Source organism: Galeopterus variegatus, unplaced genomic scaffold (assembly GCF_000696425.1).
Source record: "Galeopterus variegatus unplaced genomic scaffold, G_variegatus-3.0.2 Scaffold1047, whole genome shotgun sequence".
In the NCBI taxonomy this organism is placed as follows: Eukaryota; Metazoa; Chordata; class Mammalia; order Dermoptera; family Cynocephalidae; genus Galeopterus; species Galeopterus variegatus.
In genome coordinates, this window is record NW_007727158.1 from 383731 (window position 1) to 405194 (window position 21464).

The 21464-nt window shown below is 37.1% G+C and overlaps 1 protein-coding gene across 1 annotated transcript in view; it reads right to left on the bottom strand.

Annotated features, from left to right (window-relative positions):
• The window catches only part of ATAD2B (ATPase family, AAA domain containing 2B), a gene marked incomplete at its 5' end in the record, with an annotated part of 144646 nt that overhangs the window by 81725 nt on the left and 41457 nt on the right, over positions 1-21464 (bottom strand). Inside the window, 3 exons of the mRNA XM_008574432.1 lie at positions 1515-1826; positions 6429-6519; positions 11052-11211. Of these exons, the coding sequence (XP_008572654.1) occupies positions 1515-1826; positions 6429-6519; positions 11052-11211 (563 nt within the window). The remainder of the gene's footprint in view (positions 1-1514; positions 1827-6428; positions 6520-11051; positions 11212-21464) is intronic.

Below are 21464 nucleotides of genomic sequence, written 5' to 3' on the forward strand. Positions count from 1 at the left end.
CCGCACCTCGCTCAGCCAGTGAGCAGAACCGGTCTGTATGTGGGATCCAAACCCCCGGCGGGAGTGCCGCCACGCTCCCAAGCAGCACACTGTAGCAGTGCGCCACCGGGCCGGCCCTATATATGATATTTTTTTTTCCTTTTTTGTCTTTTTTCATGTCCGGCAAGGGATCGCAACCCTCGGTGCTGCGCCCGCACCTCGCTCAGCCAGTGAGCAGAACCGGTCTGTATGTGGGATCCAAACCCCCGGCGGGAGTGCCGCCACGCTCCCAAGCAGCACACTGTAGCAGTGCGCCACCGGGCCGGCCCTATATATGATATTTTTAATGTTAGTAAAATTCTTGAATATGTATAATCAATAACCAATAAAAATTTTAAGAAATTATCTGACAGCTTTCTATTTGGTACAGGCTATATGCCAAACAAGGTGCTAGGAACTGGGGATATTAAGATAATCAAAAGACATTACTTTCCCTTCAATGTTTGTGAGCCTTACTTTTAATAAGCATGTCAACCTAAATTTAAAAATTTTTCCTGTAAATGAATGATGCTTTAAAAGATAGCTTTCTATTTTTATTTCAGGTCTAAAGTACAATCTTGAGGCTTGATAGAATTCAAGACCCTCTACAACCAGGTTCTAATTTACTCCCTTACCAACAGCTTATACTCTCAATCAGCATAGCACAATGCAGAGTGCCAATATCAACTGAATACAAGGTATCTTCAGAAAATTCATGGAAAGATTCATATTATCTTTTCATTTCTTTTTTCCTGAACTTTTTTTTAAGTACCTTCATATAAGTGATGAGTTGAATCCAGAGAAGCATTATAGCAACATATGCAAGAGTATGGGTTCAAGAGTCAGGCTCCCTGGGTTCCAGGAGGCCCCAAAACTGAGTGACCTTTTTTTTTTTCCAGCTGGCCGGCACAGGGATCAAACCCTGAACCTTGATGTTATCAGCATCACAATCTAACAAACCTGAGTTAGCCAGCCAGCCCCTGAATAACCTTATATAAACGAAATCACCATCTTATATCTCCCAGTTTCCTCCTTTATATAATGAGAGTGACTAACCCACAGGACTATTATAAAGATTATAAATGACAATTTATGTAAGGACTTTATAATAATAAGTATAAGCTATTATTATTATAATCAACTTTCTAAAGGTAGTAACACTCCTACATTAAGATAGTCAGAATGTCCCAAGAATAAACATTCATTCATTCATTTTAGAAGCATTCATTAGGCATCTATCATATGCCAGGCAATATGCCAGGCCTGTAATATACAGTGGTTAGTGAAACAGATATGTGATGGTATTTCGAAAAGTTCATGGGAAAATGAAATCAAAAGATAATATGAATCTTTCTAAGAACTTTCTGAAGACCACTCTTATTTTAGATATCCATGGTAAATAAAAACAGTAATATACAAATAATCTTATCAGGAAACTACCTTTTTATGCCTGTATTTATTTCATTTTAATAATATGAAAAATTAGTTTATAGTACCTTCTTTCTTGTCACTCTGGCTAATTTCACCATGAGGAAACACCTTCTGCAAGACTGCTAGGATGTTGTTGAAGCTTCTTTCTAGCAGTGGCCTTATAATGGGGGATAATGCATGTCCCGAAGACATCACAGCACGTTGGGAAGCAGGCACAATATTCTGCATTGCATGGTAAAAATCTTGAGCACTGAGCACTATGGAGGAAACATCCAACTGCAGTTTATGACTGCTAGCATAGATCTGAGGATAACGCCTTCGCAGGGCAATCAGGGCAGCTTCAGTGCACAGGGCCTTGATATCAGCTCCACAGTAGCCTAATGCACAAAAGAAGAAGGATAACAAAGGTAAGTTCATTCTTCCAAGTACCAACTACGTTTTGTAAATATATACACCTTTATCGAAAGTAATAATAAATACTACTAAATCAATAATTATGTGCAATTTTATCAAAATATGAAAACTGACCATTTAAAATAACCTAAGAAAACTGTTGAATTAAAGGCTAAATACTCATTAAGACTTAAAATATTTTGAATATTTTAAATTAACAAAACATGAACTAATGATATTAAAACAAAGCAAGTCATGTATTATATGTCAAAACCACTGATTGCAGTGTACAACTATCTTCAGGAAAGGTTTTAAAGGAATAATAGCTTCATTTTAATCCTTCATTAATATTCCCAGTCACTAGTTTAGTTCTCACGGCATTATGCTTTCCTATAAATTATTTTTTCTAATATTATCAACATCAAAACACATATACACAAATAGTATAAAGTAGTATATAAGCAGAAACCTACTACCAACTCTGAGTGCAAACCACTAGCAAGTTAACATTCAATTACCCCAAAAATTATACCTTAAAATTGTAATTCCTTTCTGATAGTTCCAAAGGTATTAAAGAGAATAAGAATATTTGAAACTATTTCCATTGGTTTTCCACATAAACTTTCTTTGAGTAATAATCTAGTTCTAAAGGCTATACCCACATGGGGTATTATCCATTCCTCATGTTTAACGGATTATGCAGGTAAACAACAGATCAAGCCTTCTGTGCTTTTAAGTCATTTCATTCATCTGAGTAACAAATACATACAAAAACACATGAATTGTTAGGTCTTTGTCCCAAAAAGGAAGAAAAACTCAAACTAGCCATATGTTGTCTTTCATATCAGAAATTAAACTTGCATTTGGCCACCTTTATCAGTTATGCCAGCAGGGGGAACCATCTGAACTAGTTATAGAACTTTAGAACCTAAGCTCTTCTAAGAAGCAGTACCAGGTTTATTTATCTTCTTACATCCCACAATGACCTATGGAACACTTAAATACTGAAATAAAAGTGATGATTACAATGGAAAACATTCGAAGTTGAGAAAAAACTTAATATGACCTGTAAGAGTTTAATTCAGAAAACGGTAAGAGGATTGAAGCACTACTGTGCCATAACAGCAATCTCCCAAATAACTCTTTAAAATAGCCAGATTTACTACTAATCTCTTGTTTTATTTTATATTTCTCAATGAATAAACCTGGAAAAAAAATTATGTTTTCCTTTGCCATACATATATGTTACCTTAGTTCAGCAATGTATAGACTACTAGCTCAAAGTTGTCAACAGTTAACAAAATAATCCAAGGATGTGATTAAAGCATGTGAATTCTGTCCTTCATATCAGAGGAAGTAAAAAATAAACTACCGCCTTCAAACAATATAAACAATCACATTTATTTTTCTTCTTTAAAAGTATATACAGTTAGTGAACATATTATATGGTCCTATTTTAAGTGCAAAAGCCTAATTTTTAAAAAAAGCCCAGAAACAATTAAGGCAAAACAAAAAACAGGCTTCAAAGGCATTTTATGTAGTAAATGTTACCCATAATATTCATGGTTGCCACAATAACATGTTAATTATATGCATAACAGCAATGATTTTTTAAATTTTTTTCCTATTTTATTACCAATAATTAAAGAATTTGTCAACAATAGACGCCATTTAACAAAGTAAAAATTTTCACATGGATTATCATAACCAATAGACTATAAAAGTCAGAACGCATCTTCTTTACACTTGCTTACAAATAAGAACTACTGGTTTATACCTGTGGTTCTCAACTTGAATGTCCATCTGAATAAATAACTCGATGGAAACAAAAGATTCCCAAGCCCCATAACAAACTTAGTGAATCAGAATCTCTGAGGGCTTGAAATCATAAATGTGTACTTTGCAAAAGGTTTAGAAGTGATCCTGATATGCAAAAAAATTTGAGAACTACTGCCTTAATATACTTCCTTCATTAGACTCTAAAACAATTAAAAATGCATCATAACCATGGCTAAGTGGGTTATACATAAGGTGACCATATGTCCTGGTTAGGCCTCTTGTCCTGTCATAAATAATAGCATACTTTTCACTCTCAAAAGTGTCCTGGTTTAGAAAATAAGCAATATGATCATTCTAGTAATACTGAAAATATACTACAGCCTTTTAAGAATTAAAAGTTAATGTTAATAAAATTATAAGACATCCCTTTCATAACCATACTAATTCTACCATTAAAATTCTAATACTCTGCTGAACACAAATATCTAGATATCAAAGAAAGAGCTTTCTTGAATACTGCTATTAAGACAGAAATTTTCTTAAGACTGAAAATACAGGTATTAAAGAGGTTAGACTACAAACAAGGTCATAACAAAATTTTAAGTTATTTTTTAAGTACAACATCAAATGTAATAAAGGCCCATAAGAGAGATACTTCATTGATATGCTTTCATTATTTTAGCCATCTCACTGGAAATGAAATAGAGAAATATGATTAGGGTTGAGCTCTTCATTAATCATAAGCTCCTACTATTTGTATAAATGTTCTTGACACCAATGTATGTTGAGTTTTCCACTAAAAAATTATACCCACTATGCATGCAAAACCTCCTAGTGCTTGGGAATTTATTTCAAGGTAAAAGTTACCAAATCCATAACCTCTAACAAGAGGTCAGATATCTTTGCAGTTGTTCACCAAAACAGTACACTCTTTTGTTAAGCATAACTGTCAATGAACTGAGCCCATACACGTTAAAACATGTTTCGGATAAATAAATTGGTATGTTCATAATAGATTTAAAATTTATTATTATTTCATTCCTGGAGGAAGACCTGAATTTGATTTTTTTTTTTTAATGTGAACTATTTTCTTAAGTGGAATAAATGTCACAACCAAAAACAGAAGTCATTTGATTAGAATGGATTTTTATGTTGCTCTCCAGTAAGAAAATGGTATATAAGCAGATCCTGCACATATACCACCACCCCACAGGGGAAAAAAATAAAGGCAAGAGAAGTTTTTCAGTCCTGTAAGAAATTATATAATGAAAATTTAAAAACTTAAGCAACTAAAAGCTAAAATAAATCACTTGGAAAAATGAGAAATATTGGCCTGAGGAAATATCAAAGAAAACTAAGACTCTAATGTTTGGAATAAAGAATTAAACGAGAGTGTATAATACCTCAAATGGTAGTAGAAAGGGTAACAGAAAGTAATTTTAGAAAACCTATCTCTTAGGGAATTACCAAAATTATTTGAAGACTTCTGCTTATTTCAGTTAAGGATCATTCTGTGACAAATTCACAGGAAAATGTATGAAGATTTCCCAGTCTGATCTAAACTCTAATACAATAATATAAATAAAACGGGTCAAATTTCGAAAGGGGAAAAGACTGGATTTTCTACCAAATACCACCCTCTCCCAAAAAGCAGCACAAGGCTTTGCAAAAGTCAAGCCAAGTTTACATGAAATGGGTTTGGCGCATGCTCTCTTATACCACGCAAAGCTTAAACTGGAGTAGTGCTGGAGAGATTTACGTTTTCTCCTCACCAGAAGATGTCGAGGTCTTTGTGGTTCAAAAGCTGAGGGATGCTGCTTCGGAGATGGAGGTCCCTGTGGATGAAGAGGATAATTCGGATGTAGCTAACTGAATGGACTAATGTTCTATTTAAGTTTTAATTATTTGATGGTGGATCACAATGATATTTTTAACTAAGCTGTTCTTGTTGGTTTTGGTAACTTTAAAGTTTGCCCAAGTAGACTGCTGTTAGTGAACTTGCTTGAGGGATTTCTTCATAATGCTTAATGTTCATGGAGAGAAAAGTTATTAATTTATATTTCTGAGAGAATGAGAGGGAAACAGACAAGAGGGAAAAAGAACGAAGGAAAAATACCTGTGTATATATGCAGTTACTTAATATTGTATCCCTTTTTATTTCAGATCTATTTAGAGTCAAAACCCTGAATTTCATCTCATATCTATGATCATCTGTGTATATAAATGCTCTAAACATGTCCTTTTAGGACAGTAGTGTTCATGCACTCTGTGAGGAGATCTTCCACTCTGTGAAGAATTTAAAATAAAATTGGAAAGTTTTATATTTAGGGAAATATTACCAAATACCATTAAGTATATTCTTTGAAGACCCTTTCCACCCAACCTCTTTCTAGGCCACAGGAATGAAGATGAGCCCATTGTATAATCTGTAAAGTAAAAGACTGCAGTCCTGCCTTTGAGATGGACCTTTCTCTCTCAAGTTTAAGCTTATTTTTCTGAGTAAAATTTCTGAGGGAATAATCCCTAAAAAGAAACACTGTAGTAACATTACGGATACCCGGCACTCAATGAAAGGCATATTACTACTGAGCTTTGTTAATTGAACACCTAATGGCAGTTAAAATTCTTATTTAGAAGTGCTCAAACTTTAAGTGAAATATTTAAAATAACTTCTAAATATAAAGGCAGAGCTATCTATTGCACAATCAAAGACATAACTATACTCATTCACATTCCAACGTAAGGGGGAAAGGGAGGCTGAGCAGAACAAACGATGACAATCAAAGAATTCAAACAGTAGCACTCACCAACACATTTTTCAGCCAATTCACCTAAAAAAGCATCTGACAATTTTGGATTCCAGTCCCTAGTATGGATCTGTAAGATGTGTTTTCTTGCCTAAGAAGAAAAGCACAGATATATAAAATCTTCCGTAAGAAGAAAAGCACAGATAAACATTATCAACCCCTCGCATGCATTAGCTGGAACAAAATTTGACTAACCAGACCTCAGAAACACAATTGTTCATTTTAAAAGAAATTTAAATGCCTTAGCATCCATATCAACTCTGATTCCCACAATAAACCCATGAAATACATAGCACAGATCATATCTCTGTTTCACAAGCTAAGACATTTAATGTTCTGAGAGATGAAGGAACTTGACTAGTAGCACATAACAACTACCTGATTCTAGGAATTCAAAACTAAATTTCACTTTTCCACCATATCAATCATTTTTACCATTTGAAGACATATGAACAAGAAACTTTAATGTGTTATAATTAATAATCATAACATTTAACCAAACTATTTAGATTTCGTAGAACTTTTAGTTCTATCATATGCATAAGGTATTATGATTGACAATGAGCAAAGTGACAATTTAAAACTTGAAAACTTTTTTAATTTGAAAAGTATTGAACTAAGTAAAGAAATATAATGCATATTATTACCTTGTAAGTTAGCTGATGCTTTGGCATTTAATATAACAAGGTAATTTCAGTAAAAACAGAATTCATTGGAAATTCAAAAGTTTAAACAATTTTACCTTGAATTTTTTTTCCAAAATAGCATTCTCTAGCTTAAATCTGATTGTGTAGCACAATCAAAATGTTAACACCATGGTTCCAAAATAAATAAAAATTTCTTTTTCTAAAGCAGTAAAAATGAAACACTGACATGTCAGAATCCACAACTGGCTAATACTATCACCATTGAGAGTCAGATCAGAATTTGTTTTTCCACATTTGCCTTCTTTTGGGAGAAAAAAACAACACTTTTTAAAAACTGAATATGCCTGTTCCCTCAACACTGCTGAGCCTCTTAAACATGAAAAAGCAAATAATAACCAAGATGATAGTATCTTTCTGGCTTGATGAGGAATTTGGGGTAGAGCACCAAAACAAAAAGAACAATTTCATAGTCATCAAGATAAATCTAACTCAAAAAGTTAACAAAATCTGGAATCAACAGTTACAGTTCTAGTTCTAAGTTCTAAATTAGGCATTCAGCTACCAAAATTAAAGCAATGATATGACACTTATTTTCTTCCAACTTAAAGTATCTGCCTGGACAGATCCTTAAAAAGTATGAAATCAAGGTCCAAAAGAAATCATCCTGACAGTATACATGAGATGACATTAAGCATCTATTACAGACATTAGCAACACAAGTACTGCTCATTACAAGATCCTTAAAGAATAAAAAAAAATGTTAAAAAAATTTAAGCTGGAAGATATCTCAAAAAAGATCTATTCTTATCCCCTCACTTCTCTAAACAAAGGTTTAGAGAAATGAAATTAATTACCTAAGGTCAGAAAGTTATTGCTAGGTCTCTAAAACATTTAAGTGCCATGTTCTTTCTCTATACAACCAATTAGAGTCACCTTTCTTCTATCATACTACAAACAACACATAGAATAAAGAGGAAATCATGTAAATGAAGAAATCAAAAAACATTCATTATCATTTTACTATATATGGCATATAGAATAGTAACTCATATGGCTCCCCTAAAGAAAGTCCCTTCCCTCACTCAAAGGCAAATTCAGGCCCCTCGTATTTCAGGATCCCAAAATACACACATATACACATAACAGTTATAACGATGATGATCACAATCATGATGATGAAGGAAAAGAAACAAAGTAAGAAGCATTACTGCATACAGATGATATGTACTATTTTATGCTAATAAATAGTTAACAGAATTATTAAAATTTGAAACCAAGACTTACTTTTATTAATCTTTTACTTGGTTAAATATCAAGAGTCATGATATTCTACTGCCTAAAACCACAGGACTAATATGAGACACTGACAGGTATCACTCTGAATTAATGAACAATATGGGTTATTACTGCCCTTAATACTTCCCAAGGCCATTCATTATGCCTTTCTCCGAGGAGTCTAGTTCACAGATTATCTTCACACTCAGGTGATGGCCTTATTACCTAATTCACTGAAAAAACTGATACCATCTGAAAAAAGAAAAACTTCCGCAGACTACTCCCCACACCTAATTTGCCTACCCATCTGCTTGTGTACTCACAATATTCTGTCTTCTCCCTATTATCACAAATGAACTAACCAGTTTCTACTTACAGTCATTCTCTCCACTTGTACACCAAATCCTACCCCTTATTGTCTATTAAGGACAGCTCTCAATTTCATCATGAAAATTTCCTTCTCTATTGGATATTTCTCCCATCTTAAAAACAACAAAACACATTTTATTGTCCCCACTTCCCCCAACATCTTATCATCTCAATTCTTTGCTTCCCTCTGCAGCTAAACTCTTTGAAAAACTTATCCATATTCACTGCCTCCAATTCCTTCTTTCCCTTTCCCTCTTGAACCCCCACTCTGGTTAAGCTTTTGCACCCACTGCTAATTGAAATTTCTCTCATCAGCTTCACCGATGACCTACATAATGCTTAAAAACAATGGCCAGTTCTCTGTTCTCATCTGATTTGACTTAGAAACATGTGACACAATCACACCTTCCTAAATGATACACTTTTTCACTTCATTTCCAGAACACCCCACTCTCCTACTTTTCTTCTTTCGTTTTTTTTTTTTTGCAGCTGGTGGGGAAGGGGATCTAAACACTTGACCTTGGTGTTACAAGGCTGCACTCCAACCAAGTGAGCCAAATGGCCAGCCCTAGTTTTCCTCTTACCTTACTGAGTGCTCCATAAGACAGAAGACTTGATAATCTCATTTAGTCTCATGACCTTAAATAATACTACCTAAGGGGAAAAGGTCAACAGCCAGGCTAGGCCTTTTCTATAGACTCGGACCTGAAGAAATGATCTTAGATTTCAGTCTCATAGCAGTTTCCTTGAAATGTTAGAAAGCTGAAATCAATGTGGAAAACTGTGTTTGAGATCCATACCATACAATACAGTAAGCCACTAGTTGTGTAATGTTATTTTAAATTAACTAAGACTAAATAAAATTTAAAATGCAGTTCCTTAGGCACACTAGCAGCATTTTAAGTGCTCAACAGCCACAGGTGGCTTGTGGCTACCATACTGGGCATTGCTAAATGGACAATGCAAATAAAAAATATTTCCATCATCACAGAAAATTCTATTGGATAGTGTTGTTCTACATCTTGTTTAGTGTTAAACCCCTGATTTTTGTGGACTGTGCTGCAACTGTGAGGGCTGTGATCAGCATATATACCCTGAGGCCTGCTTGACTCAGGCAACATAGAAGACAGGGAAATCAAGGAAATGGCTTTCTCATACTGAAATGAATATTGGCTGTGTCTCATAAAAACTAAGCACATTCCCATATCCTGTCAGAGCCAGTAAAAGCTATCCTTAGACTACTGTTAGATGTCCCAATCAAAATAGCTAATGCTTCCCCATGCTGGAAGTACACTGTAACATGTGAGACCTGTCTCCTACAACTAGACACACCTCTATGCACTGGTATATTCCTGGAAGCCACACTTGGGCAATGAAAATGATTCTGTATATGCTATGTTTCCTGTCCTGACAAAGTCATGTAAACCTGGCACTAGTTTAAAGCTTGTTAAATTTGATCATCAATCCAAATCTGAGTCACCTACTGGTGGCTGTGTAGATTGATATCAAATTCCGGTATTAACTGTTCTACATGAGGGAGCCATTGCCTTCATTTCCCTGTAGTCTTTCTATACAGTCCTAATCACTAAACTTTTCACATCTTTGTATGTAAACCAGTCATTTCACAGAGATCAAAGATCAAAGCCATTCAACAATATATATTCATATACAGTATCTCCTCTGCATACATCTCTCCACTCTCAAATTTGAATTCCCAGTGAAGAGCTAGTCAAAGATTAAACTGGTCAAACCAATTTCAAGTAGAGTTAGGAAAAAGGAACTTTGTACATCACATTAAATAACATTTTATATAATCTATGACTATACATTGTGCTGTCTGAAGAATATACTCTTTTAAAAACTTTACACCATAATGAATAATGTTTGCTATTTTTAAACATGTTAGTACAGTCATTTCTATGAAAATTTGGGTACTGGGTCCTTATTCAAGCCCACTGATACTCTATAAAAACATTATTTTTATGGCAACAAAACTACCTTGGCTATTAGAGACACATAACTTGCCATATAAGATAATTAAACAATCTGGAGAACTAAAGAAAAGAGCAAGCGAAGCATCTCCAGTAACCTAATCAAGAGCTTTCCTCTTCCTAAAAATCATAAATTTTCTTTTGTTGATAGAAAAAAATTAATTGTTCAATAATTACACAGGTTTTTTTAAAGTATTAACTAAGATATCCCATAAGCGCAAAATTTAAACAATGAAAATTCATAAAATAACACCCTGAGAGTACATATGTAACTACACACATATGCTTTATAATCTAATTACATGTAAATCTTAATATTTTCTGAAAACAAAAACTTTTACCTTATGATCAGGCAGATTGAAAAGGAATTCTCTGTCAAAACGACCAGGTCTCCTGAGTGCAGGATCTATCGAATCAAGTCTGTTTGTAGCACCAATAACAACAATTTCACCCCTATTATCCAATCCATCCATAAGAGCAAGGAGGGTTGATACTATAGAGCTGTAAAAAAAATTTTCAGGCAAAATTAAAAATTAAAAAAAGAAAAGAAATAAAAGAATTGTAAACACTGCTGCTTACAATAAATGTTGTCTTAAACGCTAACTGCAGCATGATTACTTCTTTATACAAGATCAAGTGATTTCAAAGAAATCATTTTTGAAAGCACTCAAAAAAATACAATAATAAACACCTAAAGAACAGCAACCAAAAAAGTAAAGAAAGAAAAGATAAACTGGACTTCATCAAAATTAAAAACTTTTCTGCCTCAAAAGACACTATCAAGAAAGTGAAAAGAAAACCTAAAGAAGAAACTATTTGCAAATTATTTATCTGATAATGGTCTATGGTCCAGAATATAAGAACTATTACAACTGAGCAATACAATCGAATTTAAAACTAGGCAAAAAATTTAAACAGACATTTCTCCAGAGACAATATACAAAGGACACACCAATAATTATTAGGCTTATGCAAATCAAACTAAATGAGACACCACTTTAAACCTACCAAGATGACTATAATCAAACAGAAAGATAATAACTTGGTGAAGATGTAAAGAAACTGGAACACTCATACACTGCTTGGTGGGAATGTAAAATGGTGTGGCTCTTTGGAAAAGAGTCTGGCAGTCCACTAACCACTAACCATAGAGTTCCCATATGATCCAGCAGTCTCCACAAAAATTCATACATGAATGTTCACATGTCGGGAGGATGAGGGGAAGGCTGAGAGTGTACAGGTTTTCCAATGTGATGAAAATGTTCAAAATTGAGTGTAGTGATGGTTACACAATTCTGCAAATACACTGAAAGTCACTGAACCATACAGTTTACATGAGTGAAATGTAGAGCTGTACAATAAACTCAATAAAGCTGTTTAAAATATTAATATATAAATATATGTTATATATACTGTTAATAAATAGCAATTGGGGGGGTTAATGTCTGAAAATTATAAAATGTTTAGTGTTCCTATTATATTACATTTACATTACTGTTATACTCTTAGACAATTTCTTTAACATGGCTACCACTTTAAGTTCAACTCAAAACTATTTTGTGCATATTTTAGAGTATTTTTTTTAATTATAACAAACATTTCCAAGTAAAAATGTTTCAGGTTTAATTATAACAGAAACCATAGTTCGAGTAACAATGCTTTTTCTAGTGTTTTCCAACTGTTCTCATTTCTATTCCCTTATTCTTACTACTAATACCTGCCTGAAGTAACTTCTCCAAACGTTCAACATATTAAAGAAATCATTTTCCATCCCAAATATATTGTTCTAGCTGTGTTTCCAAAATCTATTAACAGAGCCAAAATGCTAGACACCCAGTAAACATACGTAGAAGGAGTTTTTTTTTGTTTTTGTTTTTGTTTTCCTTTTTTACTGACCGGTAACGGGATCGCAACCCTCGGTGTCACGCCCGTACCAGGGACCGGCAACGGGATCGCAACCCTCGGTGTTGCGCCCGCACCACGCTCAGCCAGTGAGTGGGAACCGGTCTCCACATGGGATCTGAACCCTCGGCAGGAGCACCGCTGCACTCCCAAGCAGCGCACTCTCCAGTGCGCCACCGGGCCGGCCCGTAGAAGGAGTTTTTGAATCTTCTTTTCTAATTGAATGACTGAAAATTAATGACCTAGATGTCTCACTCAAGGTATAAAGGGGAAAACAAGCACCCTTAAGTATAAGTTCATATTTAAACATACTTAACCTTAAAATTTTTCCTTAACATTTTCCAATCACAGATAGACACTTCAAGTGTTTACTGGACTTTATCAGCATTTTTAAGTGTTTTGTGGTAGAAGATCTTTCAGATGATAAAGTCTCAAACATGGCCAGAAACAGAATTACAATCTAGCTTAAATTGTACCAAATTGTCCTTTTAAAAAAAACCCGAACGACTAGCCCCTGGATCAAAATCCTTTAGTGACCCTTATTATGTTGAAAACCAAGTCCAAACTACTTAACACGATATTCAAGGCCTACTTGCCTGTCCATTTTTAAATGAGATTATAAATAGTAACTTTTCATTTTTAAACAATTACTGGTACACAGAAATACAAAATTCCTATTTATATTGATTGGTCTAACTTTTCTAGCATTTATCTACAGATTGCTTTGAAATTTCTACATACATAATTATATCATCTATAAGTGATAATAGCATTGTTTTTTCCTTCTCTAATATATATACCTTGTATAGCTTTGTCTTGCCAGACTCCACTGACTGGGATCTATAGTATGGTGTTGATCAGAAGTGTTAACTGCAGCCATGCTTGTCATATTCCACATATTAAAAGAAAAGCTTTCATGTTTCAATATTATGTCTGTTTGTCATAGGTTTTTTGGAGATATCTTTAAGGAAATACTTTATATTCCTGGTTCTCTAAGATGAGGAATCTGATCATGGCTAAATACTGAATTTTATCAAACATTTTTTCCACATTTATTGAGATTATCTTATGATTTTTCTGTAATATAATAGTGTGATGAATTAACATTGGTTGACTTCTCATGTTAAATAAACCTTGTATACTTGAAATAAACTCAATTTGATGATATATGAGTATTTCCTTTTTATATATTCCTAGATGTCATGCACTAGTAATTTGTTTAGGATTTTTATATCCATGTTCACACTGAGACTGCATTCCAGTGAACTTTCTCATACCAAGTTTTGAGAAGGTTTAATTGACATACAAAACCCTGAACAATTTGATAAGTTTTGAAGTATGTGAAACCTGTGAAACCATCACCACAACCAAAATATGCAACATATTCATCATGTCCTTCCTCATGCCCACTGGTAATCCATTCCTACTGCCCCTCCTTGGCCTCCTTTGCCCCATCCCCAGCCAAACATTGATCTGTGTTCTGTCCCCATAGATTACTTTGTATTACCTAAAATTTTATATTTGTAGGATCATACAGTAAGTACTTTTTTTTTTCTGGATTATTTTACTCAGCATAATCATTCTGAGATTCACCCGATTACTTTGTATTACCTAAAATTTTATATTTGTAGGATCATACAGTAAGTACTTTTTTTTTTGTGGATTATTTTACTCAGCATAATCATTCTGAGATTCACCCACATTATAAGTGATAACGTGACAACGTTATAGGTGATAATAGTTTATTTCTTTTTATTGTTAAATAATATTCTATTATATGGATATACCACAGTTTGTTTATCCATTCACAGGTTGATGGCCATTTGTATTATTTTAAGTTTTTGGCTATTATTAAAAAAGCTGTTATAAACATTCATTTACAAGTCACAAAGATTTTCCCCTGTGTGTTTTCTAAAAGATCTATACTGGTTAGAACACAGTATTGGTAACATCAAAGTCAAGGGTTCAGATCCCTGAACCAGTCAGCCACCAAAAAATATATAAAATAAATAAAAGATTTATACTTCTACCTCTTAAGCTTAGGTCTTTATTCTCTTCATCTTTAATGCATACAGAACTAAAACAACATCACAATTTGTATCTCTAATATTGCCTACTGGCATCTTCTTTTTATCATGACCAATCATCATGGTCTTTTTATCATGACCAATCAAATCATGCCAGAGGTTTGTCAGTTTTATTAGTTTTTTCAAAAAACCAACATTTGACTTTCTTGATTTCTACCATATCTTTGTTTTCAGTTCATATATGTTTGGTATGATTTTTGTTCTTACTATACAGGTTATTTACACTTTAGAGCTACAGTTCTTAACTACAAACACATAATTACTCTACTTTTCTTTTGTTGTTTGTTTCTTATATTTTATATATTACCAAACTTGGGAAATTAGTTAAAATGTGCTTTAAAGCACAATATATGACCAATTTTTAGAAATGCTGTATATATTTTAAAATAGCACTCATTCTATATTTATCTTAGATAAATATGATCAATAGATCAGATTCATGAAATGTGGTTGTTCAAATTAATTTATAGAACATTAACTGATTTTTTTGGCCAGCTTGGTCTATCAATTATTGAGAGAGGTATATAGTATCTCCCACAATAATTATCAACTTAACTCTTATCTTGCAGTTCTGTCTATTTTTGTTTAACCTAGTTTGAAATGTCGTTATTAGGAAATTACAGATTTTAAGTTGTTACATCTTCTAGTAAACTAAACCTTTTATCATTACGAGGTTTCTTCTTATATATCCAGCAATGCTATCTGACTTATGGTCTATTTTTGTCTAATATTAACACAGTAATACCAGCTTTCTGTTAGTATTTACTTGATATAATTTTTATACCATTTAATGGAGTTAACCACTGTGGACATTTCACATAAATAGAATCGTACAGTATGTGGCCTTTTGTATCTAGCTTACTTCACGTAACATTGATGTCCTCAAGATATATCCATCGTGCAGCATATATCAGAATTTCATTCCTTTTTAAGGCTGAATAATATTCCATTGTATGAATATACCACATTTTATTTATCCATATATTAGTTCATGGACATGAGTTGTTTTCACTTTTTGGCTATTATGAATAATGCTGCTATGAATACTCAGTTTTGTGTGATTTTTTCCTCCACTATTTTACAATGAAACTTTCTGTATCCTCATATGTAGATGTGTCTCTTGTAGACAAACATCCTTGTATTTTGTTTTTCACCAATCTTTTTGTCTTTTAACAAGAACATTTACTTCCTTTTCATTTCAAGTTATTGATGTATTTCTACTTAAACCTACAATCATATTTTGTGCATATTTTCTGATTTTCCCCCTCTCTTCTTGATTGCTTTTGGATTGACTCTTAAAAATTATTCTATTTCCCAGTTCTGGTCAAGATAGCGGAATAGACAGTTTCCAGCGTCACTCTCTCCCACAAATCAACCAATTTACAACTATAAAAATGTAACATGGGCCGGCCCGGTGGCGCACTCGGTAGAGTGCAGTGCTTGGGAGTGCGGCGGCGCTCCCGCTGAGGGTTCAGATCCCATATAGAGACCGGTCTGCTCACTGGTTGAGCGCGGTGCGGGCGCGACACCGAGGGTTGCCGGTCGCGGTACGGGCGCGACACCGAGGGTTGCGATCCCGTTACTGGTCACGAAAAAAGACAAAAAGGTAAAAAAAAGTGACATCAGCCAAGCTGGGGCTGCTGGAGCTCAGGGGAAGAGGAGGAGAGACCTACAGACTTCATGAAGCTGGGAGAAACCACGATGAGAGAAAGAAAAAACTGCTTGGAGTGTTTCGGGCCGTGGCTGCTTTAAGGCTTGAGCTGATGAGTGTATGGAGCAGGAGCTGGCAGAAGCTACAGCTGTGCCCTTCAGATGGAGTTACTTGGAGGTGGCAGGAGAGAAGAGGGACTTGGCGGCCTCCAGGACAGCAAGACCATTAATAGGGTTCCCATGGACCCACGTGGGAGCGAGGAGCCAGAACAACTGAAAAAAGGGAGCCATTCAGAAGATGGTGAGTCATCACAAGGGACCGGCACAGGACCCGTCCCATGGGAGGTGTTTGGAGTATGGGCAGTGGGCAATACGGGCACACTGAGAGAACACTGGGACGCAGCAAGGACAGCTAACCTGCCCCCCAATCAGCACAGGACCACTCACAGGAGAAAGCTCGGGAATGCAGAATTGCATGGGGTGCAGTTTGATGAAAAAACTCAGGCCCAGATCAGAGATTCCACAGAACACAGATCCACTAGTCTCTGGAGAGCCAAAAGTACCTACAAGGTCAACCGTTAAACCCTGAGCTGCACAAAAAGCCTTCCCTAGGGAAACAGCAGCAAAGCAGCAATTTAACTCAACCACACAGCTCAAGTACTAATTCCCACAGGAATTAGTACTTGAGGAGGTTCCCCCATGTTAGGGTAAGCAAAGGACAAAAAATTAGTTCTGGCCCAGGCACACCAGAAGCACCTTGGGGCCTGCCTGGGAACCAGAGGCTTAGATCCGGGAACGAGACCCCACTCCCACTTCCACGCAAACTGCGCCAGTGCCTTGGGGCCACCTGGGGACCTGAGGCATGGAGAAGGGGACTGGACCTCCCTCCCACAACCAGGCACACCAAGCTAGCACCTCGGGTCCCACCCAGGGACCCAAGACATGGAGTCAGGGACCTGAGGCATGGAGCTAGGGACTGGACCCTCCTCCCACAACCAGGCACACAACGCCAGCACCTCAGGGCCCACCCAGGGTCCCGAGGCATGGAAAAAGGAACCAGACCCCCCATACCAAAACCAGGCCCCTCGGAACCTGCCCAGAGACCCGGGGCATGGAGAAGCGGACTGGACTGCCCTCCCTCAACCAGACACACCGTGCCAGCATCACAGGTCCCAGCTGGGGACCCGAGGCATGGAGAAGGAGACCGGACCACTCTCCCACAACCAGGCACACTGAGCCAGCACCTTGGGTCCTGCCCAGTGACCCGAGGCATAGAGCTAGGGACTGGACCCTCCTCCCACAACCAGGCACACCACACCAGCACCTTGGGGCCCACCCAGGGACCGAGGACATGGAGAAGGGGACTGGACCCTGCTCCCACAACCAGGCACATCACACCAGTGCCGCAGGTCCAGCCCACGGACCCGGGGTGTGGACAAGGGGACTGGACCACCCTCCCACAACCAGGCACACTGTGCCAGCATCTTGGGGCCTGCCCGGTGACCCGAGGCATGGAGAAGGGGATCAGACCCTCCTCCTACAACCAGACACATGGAGCCAGTGCCTCAGGGCCTGCCCAGGACCAGAGGTATGGAGAAGGGGACCAGACACACCCCACAACCAGGCACACTGCCAACGCCAAGGAGCATGCCAAAAACATCACCTCCATGTGGGTAGCCCACCACAATAACCATGGCTGCCATAAAAGCAGCTAGATGCCACAACCACCAGGCAGATGGTCCACCAACCACTGGAGTGCATTCACACAAGGAGAGTCACCAGCAGAGATAAAAGAAGAGAAGAGAGTGTCTCTCTCCACAAAGCCCATTTCAGAGTGACAGAAGAAGCATCTGCTCTATGATAATACTGGGGGACCTGATCATACCTCTCAGCATCGGACAGATCATCTATGCAACAAATTAACAGAGTAATCATTATTCTTTCAAAAGGAGAGAAGTAATCTAGGGTAATTAGAGGGGGGAGGGGGGAGGGAAGAGATTGGACAAGGGGCATAAAGAATAATTATGATTTGTAACAATATATATGCTAGTAGTATTGATTTGATCAACATATCTCAATGATCAACCCCCAAAATACGTATAATCGATTTTGATTCAATAAATAAATTTTTTAAAAAAGCACAAACCATAAAAGAATAAATAAGACTTTATCAAATTTTAAAAAATTTATTCTATTTCCCTCCCACTAATAGTTTAGAAATTACATACTATGTTTCTATTCTATTAGTGATTACTCTAGAAATTAAAATCTGCATACTTCTGGCACTCAAGAGTTCCACTTCAAGGCATGATGAAGACCCTACAAGACAACCCCTCAGAAAACTGCGGAACCTGTACATAATAATACATATGCATATACCTTACAGTTCTTGTGAATAAACAGAGAGAGACAATCTGGTGGGAGTTCATGGTCACTTGGAGAGGAGGAACACACAAAAAGTAAGTATACCACTCTCTGGCTTTTAGCTGGAGCAAAGTGCAGTTGAGGAGAAGAGAAAGAATATGGGCAGAAAACCACTTAACTTTCCAGCATAAGAGTAGAGAACAGGGAAGGTAGAAAACCATTAACATTAAAGAGAGTGAGGGATCACAAAAGGTCAATAGCTAGTAAAGACATCCCCAAACTCTACCCACATCTCTGTGGAGCAGGGAGCAGACTCAAAGGATCCAGAGCTAAAGACAAAAGGTCTCAAAGGAGAACAAAAGTACTAATCAAGAAACCAAGTTTGGGGGCTGGCTAGTTAGCTCAATACATTAGAGCACAAGCATGTAACATCAAGGTCACGGGTCCAGATACCTGTACTGGCCAGCCACCAAAAAAAACCAGAAAAAAAAAAAAAAAAAAAAAAAAAAAACCTGACTTTGCATTTCAAGACTAACCCAGAAAATTATCTTCTAAGAAAAAGGAAATATGAGGGGAGATGGACCACCAGTGGAACACTGTGGCAGACAGCATGGACAACTGATCTGCCCTCCAATCAGCACAGGCCCACTCAGTGTAGACTGCTCAGGAATACAGAACTGCAGGGGGTGCAGTTTGCTGAAAAGATCAGGCCCAGACAAGAGTTTCCACACAACCCATGTGTACCAGATCTTACAAGACCCGAAAGTGCTTACTAGGTCAACAGTTGAAACTACTGAGCTACACAAAAAGTCTTCCCCAGAGAATAAGAGGCAAAGCAGCAATTTAGCTCAACCACAGCACACAAGTTCTGGTTCCTTTAGGAAGTTCCTCCATTTCAGAAATAACCAACAGACAAATTAGTTCCAGTACAGAGTTTAAGTGGTGGGAACAGCAAATAATCCAACACAGAACTGAAAGAAAAACAAAATACCCACAGATCAGAGACAAAGTTTGATATTAACGAGTAAAGGTCTAGCACTACCAAAGATCACCTATAAAACCTAGAAGGACAGGAAGCCCCCAGACTCCCAAGTCAGGGCAGTGGGGGACCGAGGGCTTCAGCCATGCGCCCCCAACATCTACAACCAGCCCAGCAACTACCACCAAGCCACCGCAGGAAGTGCCCAGGCTCCTGAGCCAGGGTGGTGGGGGACCAAGGGCCTCAGCCACATCCCTCTGACATCCACATCCAGCCCAGCAAAGACCACTGAGCTGCCACCAGAGATGGCCTGGGCTCCCAAGCCATGGTGGTATGGTCCAAGAGCTTTAGCCATACCCTCCCCCAAACATCTGCAACCAGCCCAGCGATTACCATTGTGCTGCCACCAGAAACACCTTGGGCTCCCAAGCTAGGGCCATGAGAGACCAAGGGTTTTAGCCACATCCCCGTGACACGTGCACCTAGCACAGCACCCAGCCCAGCAACAACTGAGCCACCACTGGAAGCCCCCTGGTCTCTCCTGCCAGAATGAGGGGGATGCCACAGGCCTTGACCATGCCACCCCTCCTTCCTCTTCCTCTCACCCTATTTCCCTCCTTCTTTCCCTCTCCCCCTCCCCCCAACTGCTCCACCACATCTTAGAAAGAAAAAAAATAATATTAATAAGTAAATAGATTTTTTAAAGGAAAAAAGAAAAAGGAAATATGATTCATAAAAGAAAACTAATAGAACCCAAAGTCTTCGTAAACTAACAATAATAATATTCAGAATACAATCCAAAATTGCCTGACAAATGAAGAACCCAAGGGGAAAAAAAGAATATATTCACAAAAGAAAAGAAAATCAAGCAAGCCTAACAGATAAACCAGATGCTGAAGCTAACACAAGGGAATTATAAAGCAACTTATGTAACTAAGCTCGATGAAGTAAAATACAAACATGTTTAAGTACATGAAATTACAGTGGAAAATTGAAATAAAAAATAATTAAATGTAAGTCTTAGATGTGTTGGATGCACATAATGAAACAGACTGACAAAGCAAAAAGTGAAGAATGAAGATAGATGAATAAAAATCATCCAAAAAGAAGAAAACAGAAAAGGGATTGAAAAAAGAAAAATTTGTACATACAAAATGATAAACACCAATCAGAATAAAAATGAAGATGGCCAGACTGAGGCACATTACAGCTAAGTGTTAGAAGTCAAAGATTTAGAGCAAATACTGAAAGCAGCAAGAGAAAAACCAAATATTACTGAAAATGGGAACAATAATCCAATTAATGGCTTTCCACTACTAGGATGCAACGCAGGGAGGCAGAATCCTGACAGAGACAAGCTGACTCCCTAAATGGAAGAGACAGAGCTGAGATTCCAGGGAGATCAAGATGACTAGAGTTCACAGAAAAGAGTACCAGAGAGGAAATTGCTGCAGAGAGAGATGTGATTGTGGCAGAGAGAGAAAACTCAGGAAATAATGCATAGGGTACCTAAAGTCTTCCACTAAAATCAATCAGTGCATGCATGTGATGAAACTACCCCGGGCTCAGGTGAAGAAATACCCAGAAGAACTAGGGATAACAGTACTCTGTACTCACAGAGAGCCAGGAATATTGCCAGTCCCCACCAGACAGACGGGCAAACCTCATGACTCATGGGTCACTGCCCATAAATAAAGACACTGCATCATAGTGGGAAATAATTAGCCCTAGACTGAGGACTACTTCAGGTCCATATAACAAATCTTAAAAGC